The sequence below is a fragment of the Apteryx mantelli genome, chromosome 2, assembly GCF_036417845.1.
Source record: "Apteryx mantelli isolate bAptMan1 chromosome 2, bAptMan1.hap1, whole genome shotgun sequence".
Classification (NCBI taxonomy): Eukaryota; Metazoa; Chordata; class Aves; order Apterygiformes; family Apterygidae; genus Apteryx; species Apteryx mantelli.
The window spans coordinates 120,369,776-120,378,415 of NC_089979.1; the positions used below are offsets into that span (position 1 = coordinate 120,369,776).

Genomic DNA, 8,640 nt, shown 5'->3' on the forward strand with positions numbered 1-8,640 from the left:
GTATGGTAGTATTACTGATCTCCTATGTGTCCAAGGACAAAATCCTACACTTAAGCATAAAGGCATGTGGTGTGTATGGTTGGTCGTTTTTTAAATATACGACCACTTTTGAGGAGAGTTCTTTCACCACCCTTACCTCTAGGCTGGTATTGAGATCTTAAAGATGCACAGAGCTTGTGGGATTATATGCATCTCTGATACTGCTATAAAGTCATCTAGTAGAAACAGATGTTAAAATTCTGTTAGGGTGTGGGTTTTTTATAAGTGATGTTTGCTGCTCTGTATATGTTAAAATGGGACTGACACTTTTGTTAATGCTGCCAAAGTCCTTTTCTTTATTGTTTTTGGGGAGTGGGGTGGGGTGTGTGGTTAATTTTGATGGCATCTGCCTGCCAGGCTAAATGAGGTATTTGGGTCTTCAATGCATATATGCCACCTTTCCTCAGACAAATAGTCTTGAAAGCTTGGCAAATAATAACTTTTGGGTTATAAATACTTCAGGGCAGGAACTTCATTTGCTGTGAATTGCAGAGCATATGTATTTGCAAAACCTGAATCAGACACCATTCTTCTAAAGCAATTTTTACCAGAAATGAATTGGCTGTTAAAATCTTGTTCCCTGTCAGTAGCTGTTGGATTTTCTTATGGCACAGTAGTTTAGTTGTTCAAACAGAACTTGTGTCAAGTTTCTAGAGAGCCATCAAACGGAGCTATGCTGCATGCCAGAGAAGAATGTTGCATTTTAACACCTGAGTCTCTCTGAAAGAGAACTGACAAGTCCAAGATGCAGTTACTCAGAGGAGGGGAGGGTGGAAGAATCCTGGTGAAAAAGCAGAGATGAAATTGGATGTGTTTTTTTCCCCTCTGTGCTTCTCTGGTGGGGAGAAAAATACTAGCCAGAACTTAGAATTAATAACTTGGAACTGAATGGCTGCTTCCCCAGACTAGTGGCATCTTGTAAAGAAATGTAAAAGCTGTCACCATGCACACTAAGTGCGCAATCTCAGGAAAATTACAGAGCGCTGAGAAAACCCACTGATATCTGCTGGAAGCCCTCTCTAAGGAAGAAAAAAAGAATTTCTCTGTCACTGCCTGCTCTTCCCTGGGGGCTTGCTTTGTTGTTTGTGTGGTGGGGTTTTTTTGTTTTGTTTTGTGGGTGTGTTGTGTGGGTTTTGCGGTTTTTTGGGGGTTTTTTTGAGACCTTCACTGCAATATGTCTATGGTTTTAAAAGATGCTTCTCTTTCCGAATAGATATATAGCATTTGACTTCCATAAAGAGTGCAGTCGAATGAGGTGGGATCGACTTCAAATTTTGATGGATCAATTGGCAGAGCAGCAAGATGAATTTAGGTAAGATGGTTGATGCTCAGTAGATCTCAAGTAGTTCTGTACTATTAAAATGAGACCACTTTCTTACAGCTTCTGTTGTCTTGAGTTAAAGCACACTAAAACGGACCCTTAATCTTTCACAAAGTAAATATTCGTATGCCTTAGTACTTGCATATCTATGATCTCTTGCTAATATCAGCCACAACCAGGTCTCTAACCTTGCAATGTCGAGCCCTCTTCATGTTATAATAAAATGGTTCTGAGAATCATAGCAACCCCATGTTGCGACTCAAGAACTGACTTTGAATCTTTCAGTAAAAACTTAGATGAAGAAAGAAGTGTGCATACAACTGAAGCTATAAAAACTGCATGTCTCTTTAGGTGATAGTTTTTCATCCAAGAGTAATTCCATATGTTGGTGGCAATATACTGTTCTGCAGTGTGGTGCCAAACAATTTCAGGTCTCTAATGCCCATTCGTTTGTGGTGCCAAACCTTAGCACTAGCAGTAATTGTTAGTCCTTGTTGACATAAGTAATCCACAAAGAACCAAATTCCTATGTTTGTTTATGTCATATAAAAGCAGACTAAATGTCCATATCAGCCTAAGTTTTTGCTTAGTCCTGTGAGTTGCTTTAAGCACTTCTTGGTCTTTGCTACTTGTGAATAGTGAATACGGTCTCCCCCACCACCAAAAGGAGCCCCAAAACATTCCAAAAGCAGAAGGATAAACTGATTTGTGAGCACTTCAAAGAAGGAGACATAAGTTTTTAGGTTTCCTATATGGCAAGGATCCTTTATTCTTGGAATGAATACTGAGAACCATCTCACTTGTTTACTGCCATTGTAAACTTGCAACAGAACCAAGTTTTCTTGAAATGAAAATTAGAGGTTTGTCAAAACAAGATACAAAAGCAAAGGTTCCTTTTCAAGATTAAGTTGGCTATACTTTGCCTTGTTTTGTTTAGGGTGGCCATTACTTAAATAAGAACAGGAAAGTCTGAAAAGAGCTCTGCAGCCCTGAGACAGTTGAACAGCCTTATTTGCTAAAGATTGAATCCAAGTATAAAAGATATGGCAGAAAGGATAGCTGGCTTGCTGGTTTTCTTATTTTTTTTAAATTCAATTTAATTTGTTTTAGAGGAATTATAGGAGATTGGTCACATAAGCTAGGTTATTAACCAGAAATTGCCACTTGTCAGCTACATGTTGTCCTAATATCAGTTCTAGGCAAAACTTGGGAGAGAAGGGAAAATCAAGTTTCCACTGGTGTTATTGTCTCCTTTAATCATTTAACCACATAAAACATGGTTTAACAAAACTCATTTTCCAAGAATGAGACCAGGTCCTGTTAACACAAGTTTAATCAAAGTGCATATGCTGTTGTAAGGCTCTTGATCTAATATGGCACAACTTCTTAGCAGGACTTTTTTTTTATTTTAAAATGCTATACAATGGCAGTGGATAATGTGCTAGACCAAATTCAGAGTTTGTAACTACATAATGGAGTAATTTATTCTAGAGTATGATCTGTAAATCTTTAGGCAACTGGAACTCTTAAGTTTAATGCTATGGTAGAAGGACTAGTACAGTTCTGTCCCATTTGCATAGTCAACTAATAACTTGATCTCGCTATTTGTTTTACTAGCTCAGGTATCAGAATATTTGCATGCAACTCAGTATTTAAAATTCAAGCTATTTTTAGTGTCACTGGAGAAATGCCTGGTTTAGCTGATTAAAAAGGTTGAGGTGGTGATGAGCATATGCAGTTGCAAGGGCAGGGGGAATATCTGTTTCCCCCAGATGTTCATATATCAGAGAGAAAAATGATTAAAAAGTGACAATAACAGATTGTCCTACAAGATTTGAATACCTTTCTGGAGGAAACATGACTAACAAGTTGTATGGCTATATATAGGGGTGACTGGACTGAAGCTGGTGACCAGGTATATATCTGGTTACTTCTGCTGCTACACTCTGATCTTGATAACCGTGCTGAAAACCATAAATATAAGTCACTGATGTTGCAGGAGAGGCTGCCTTTCTTCCTAGTGACACGTAGTTCAATTTGGCTGGCTGGCTATCTAAATAGTGAGTAGCTTTGAGATAACTAAACATTTGCATCCTGATGCTGCTTTTCAGTACCTTTGAGGAAAAGAGTGATAGAGAAAGAATTCGGGGAGGCATCATAGTTCAAAGACATGGCAAATAACTCATCATACACTCAAGAGAACTGCATCTTCTGGCTGCTAGAGCATATACTTGTGAAAATGTGCACTTTATATGTACTGTTATCTGTAAATACTTAGATGGATTGTATGTGTTAGTTATTTTCTAGTTGATTCCGATGGTAAAATTGTGACTCAGCAGGAAGGAATATTCCGTAGTAATTGCATGGACTGCCTTGATCGGACTAATGTGATTCAGAGCTTGTTAGCACGCCGATCTCTTCAAGCCCAGCTTCAGGTCAGTATTTGACTCTGCTGTTTGGTTAGCAACTTGTAAGAGGAGGGAGGCTTTCTGTTTGGAATTGAAATGTAATTTAGCGCCTCAGTAAGAGCTTGCATACTTGAGTTGCTGTAGTACATAGTCTTATTTGAAATCCATTGGCCAGATTGTAGTTCAATGAATATAACTCTTCTTGAAAGCAAATCTTAATTTTTCTAATGAATTTCTAGTGAGCTGCAGTATGCTTTCTGTTTTAGAGACTAGGTGTTCTGCATGTTGGACAGAGAATTGAAGAGCAAGCAGACTTTGAGAAAATCTACAAAAATGGTAGGCTGTTTATAGAGTTTAAACAGTCTTTTTTTTTTTTCCCCCCCTTTTCTTTTGAAATAGAGTACATTACTTCCTTAATCTTTTCTTAATTCTTCCTGTTCACAGCATGGGCTGATAATGCTAATGCTTGTGCCAAACAATATGCTGGAACTGGTGCCTTAAAGACAGATTACACAAGGCAAGTCAGACTTTTCCTGTAGAGGCTTTCTGGGTTTTTGTACATGTTTGGGGATTTCTTTCAAGTCTTCGTATCTGAACAGATCTATTTTGGACTCAGACTGTTAATTAGTTTTGCAGCAGTTCAGCTGGTAAAATGTGAGACTAAAATCTACAGAAGAGCATTATTATTCACCGTAATTAAAAAAAAAAAAAAAAAAGACAATCTGGAAATAAAATCAGGAAAGTAGGGCCTATTCAAAATACATTTGTGTTGTGGGAGGGAGAGAAGTGTAACTTTAACTTCAGATAACGTTTGTTCTAAGTCTGTATGGTAATAGTGCCAAGGCAGCACTGGATAATTGTATTTTCATGCAGGTATGCATTAAACTTAGTATACTTTTGAATAATGAAAGACTAAATCTGAAATTCTGCTTGAATTTATAATTATATTATAAATATATTTTTCAAAACTTCTTTTTACAGAACTGGGAAAAGAACTCAGTGGGGCTTAATTATGGATGGTTGGAACTCATTAATACGTTACTACAAAAATAACTTTTCTGATGGATTTAGACAAGTAAGTTGGGCTTTTAACTATAGGGAAATATATTTAATAAACACTGCTATGCATTGTAATTCTTGCTCTCTTTTTTTCCAGGATGCTATTGATCTCTTTCTTGGTAATTATTCCGTGGATGAAGTAGAACCTGCGAGTCCTCTACATGTCAAGAAAGATTGGAAGTTCTTAGCTGTAAGTATGGAGATTTGATTCATGCTTGGAGAAACAGATGTAACCTTTTAGTCACTTGCTTCAGTAAGACTAAGTAGAAATTGTCTGTTTAATAATGGAGTGTCCCTATAATCTGGTTATGTTTCTATGATGCCTGCTTATAGGACTAAACCCAGACTGTTCCCTTGACAGAAAATGGAGTGTCCTTGAGGTATTGAAAAACAGCTTGCTTTTTTTTTTTAATCTGCTTCATCAAGTGGAAAGGGAGAAATTCTGCAGAAGGAAACAGTCATTGATGGTGACTAGTAGAAGAAGCTTGTGAAGATCTCATCTCATACTTCATACAGAAGCGTAGAATGTAACATAAAGAAATCTTAATTTTTTTTGCCATCCTCCCCCGTGTATATCATGCAGTGAAATGGGGTGGGGATATTAGAGGTTTAATTGGTGGTTCATGTATACGTGTTTAAAAAAAAAAAAGTTCGCCCCTCTTCTAATATAGTAGAAGATAAATTTTGAATTCTCAACTTATTATTGAACACACCTTTACGAATTTAGAGCCATCCAAAATTTTACACTTGTACTTCATCAATAATTGAAACAACCTTATTGCAAGACAAGTAAATAGCTTTGCAGTACCACCAATCTTAAAGGATATTAAGTAATGTATGTTCTATTATATCATGTAATTATTCTTTTTTTCTTTCCTTAGTTGCCTATTATTATGGTGGTTGCTTTCTCTATGTGCATTATTTGCTTGCTAATGGCTGGTAAGTCACTATTTAGTGTAACTTCACAAAATTATCTTGCTTGTGTGTTGGGTTTCTTTTTTTTTTCTTTTTTCCTTTGTTAGTTTCTAACAGCCATTTAATAAACAAACAATTTAGTATATATTTGCTTGTTTCTCAGTCATACTAAAATGTATCTGAGCATGGCTCTGGAGACTGAGGGTCAGCACTACATCATTAATGTGGAAAAACTGAGGTACTATAGAAAATAAAGCCAAAACTTTAGAAGTCATTTAGGTGTGATTTAATTGCCCAAACACCGAGTCAGTTGCACCTAAGTTGGACATCTAGTTTTATTATAGGCTGGATGAATCCCTTTACAAATGCCTACCTAATTCTGGGCAGAAAGGCAATCCAGATAAGTCAGATGCAGGCATAGACTTGCTCTGACAGATGTCCCCCTTAATCTAAATCTGTGTTGCAAATCGTGCAGTTCTTGCATTTTGCCTTTGCCTTGAATTTTGTAACATGAGTGCCAGCGGAGTACTTGACTCCATGACCTCTGTAGCTGTGTGTTTCAAGTGCTCTTGGAGTTCTGTGTGGCAAACAGCAGAATGCTAGCTTAAGAACAAATAGCCGTGGCTTGTCAGCTTCTGTGGAAGGAGTTATAAAAATGGTTTAACAAAAGCCCCTAGTACCTGCGGAAATGCTTTCAACTTCATTTGATGGCAGATCTCTGTGGGAGGGCTTGGACTATTTTGCTGTTGTACTAGAATACTCTCATTGGTAATGAGAGGTAACAAACTGAACTGTTTATCAACTCTTCTCAGGTGATACATGGACTGAGACACTGGCCTATGTGCTGTTCTGGGGAAGTGCAAGCTTTGGAACTTTTGCTATCATCCTTTACAACGGCAAGGATTTTGTAGATGCACCCAAACTGGTCCAGAAAGAGAAGATGGACTGAATTTGTGTGTGTGGAAAGCGGCTTGGTACAGAGGATTCCTTGAGCCACAGCTGGAGTCTCTACTGACCTGCTTTCCACACCGAATAGTGGTCTTTTTAATGCTCATCCTTGGCAGCACAGGGAGAAAGTAAATGTTGTCTTTGGTGGTGGTAGCTTTCAGCTGAGATCTGATTCTACAGTCTTAGTTGCAATGGTCTTTGGAATATTGCATTAGCGGAGGAGGCTCCACCCGCACCAAGATAATTCAAAGATAAAAGTCAGCTTTGTGATATCTGGAATGTTATAAGCTACAAATGGGCTGGATAAGTTCACAGTCCACCTGGGTAGATTCAGCTAAATTTTTGATCTCTAGTTTGACAGGAGAGAGCTCTGATTCTGTTCATGTGTCAACATACCCAGATGTTGAAGTATTAATAAAAGAGGGGTCTGATCATGTTCTTTGAGCAAATATGGCTTCATGCCAATAACTTGTTCTTAGATTTACAGCTGGATTATATTTGTTGTAATTAAAGTCCATGTTAAGGAGTCCTTTGTGCATTTTTATGTATTTTTCACTAAATATAAAGGATTGTTGAATCCTAATGCTTCTCTTCTAAAATGAGCTTTGCGTCCTGTGTTATCTAGGACTGATGCAATATTCTACTAATCATTGTTTGGGTGAAAGGACAATGTTTTTGGATGCTTCTGAAGTTGCAAATGTCTTGCACTGTTTCAATACTGCAGTCTTTAGATGACGATTCATTAGTTAGAGAGTTAAGATATAGAATCTTCTTTCTAAAGATGTAAATGAAATCAAAGAATGTAAACTCCTTTGCAGTGTTTATTGAACCCTCCTTATGCTAAAGGTCCAAAGTACACCACTATTTTAAGAATGGTCACAAGATAAAAGATGAACTTCATATTGTTTTGCTAGTCAGCTGCTTCTGTATTTTTTTTTGGTTATGTTAGAATAATTTATGGAAGAAGGAGTAACAACCTGAGGAGAAAGTGTTAGGCTAAACGCCATGTTTGCACTTGGGAGCAATAGCTTGCTTTTCATGCATGATGTTGTAACACACTCTTTAAAAACAAAACAAAACTAAGCTACAAAATAATTTGTGCTGATTAACAATAAATGTGTGTCTTTAAACTTAGTGCTTCCAAGCTGTATAAAAATAAGTAATCCTAATCAAGGACCAATTTTAAACTATTTTGTCACTTATTTTATATGGTTTGTTCAAAACCAGACATGAAACCTGCTTAAGGCGCTGTGCATTGTTTAATATTTCCTGTAAGTACAGCTGTATATTCAGATTGCAATTATAAAGTTTAAATGGGGAGAAGGGAGAAACATGTAGAATACTAGGGCTAGCACAGTTGTTACTATTGAAGCTAGAACACAAAAACACTGATACTGCAGTGTTTCGTTGTGTTATAACTGAAAATATGTACAGATTTTTGCAATTGTTAACTGTTCATTTTAACCTTGAATGTTTCTGGAGGCCTCTCTGGGTTTTGTTTAAACATAATCTGTTCATAAGCACTAGTAATTGCAAAGTATCTGTTTGCTTTTAGATGCTGTAATGGAAATACCAGTTGAAACAGTTAACTGGAAAATCCTCTAACTTAAAATTTTCCGACATGAACTCCATAATGGATATAAAGTATAAGAACATCATAGACTAAATATCTTAAAGTACTGGGGGTTTATGGCTCACTGGCAGGTGGCATTTGAAACTTGCTTCAATTGTCTTGCAGTCTGTAACTAGATATTTGCGTCTTTGGTGAAGAACTTCTTGCAACAAAGACCAAACTTGAATTGCTAGTATAAACATGTTGTAAGACATAGAATAATGTAGGTTTTCAAAGTCGAAGGGCATCTGTATTTCAGTGCTTTGCAAAGAGTCTGTATTTCTAAAATCACAAACGGTGTACTCATAAATGACAATAAAATGTCCAACTTTTCTATA

General features: G+C 36.9%; 1 protein-coding gene across 4 annotated transcripts in view; it reads left to right on the forward strand.

Moving 5' to 3' along the window:
* SACM1L (SAC1 like phosphatidylinositide phosphatase) overlaps nucleotides 1–8,640 on the forward strand; it is a 33,062-nt gene extending 24,422 nt beyond the window's left edge. For 2 of the 4 annotated variants that reach the window (XM_067291376.1, XM_067291374.1), the window contains 8 exons: nucleotides 1,253–1,351; nucleotides 3,657–3,795; nucleotides 4,035–4,104; nucleotides 4,213–4,285; nucleotides 4,750–4,843; nucleotides 4,925–5,017; nucleotides 5,709–5,766; nucleotides 6,555–8,640. In XM_067291376.1, coding sequence (XP_067147477.1) covers nucleotides 1,253–1,351; nucleotides 3,657–3,795; nucleotides 4,035–4,104; nucleotides 4,213–4,285; nucleotides 4,750–4,843; nucleotides 4,925–5,017; nucleotides 5,709–5,766; nucleotides 6,555–6,691 — 763 coding nt within the window. In that variant the 3' untranslated portion in view covers nucleotides 6,692–8,640. Of the gene's footprint in view, nucleotides 1–1,252; nucleotides 1,352–3,656; nucleotides 3,796–4,034; nucleotides 4,105–4,212; nucleotides 4,286–4,749; nucleotides 4,844–4,924; nucleotides 5,018–5,160; nucleotides 5,355–5,708; nucleotides 5,767–6,554 lie in introns of those variants that run through there. The other 2 variants (XR_010883453.1, XM_067291375.1) reach the window with 2 other exon arrangements.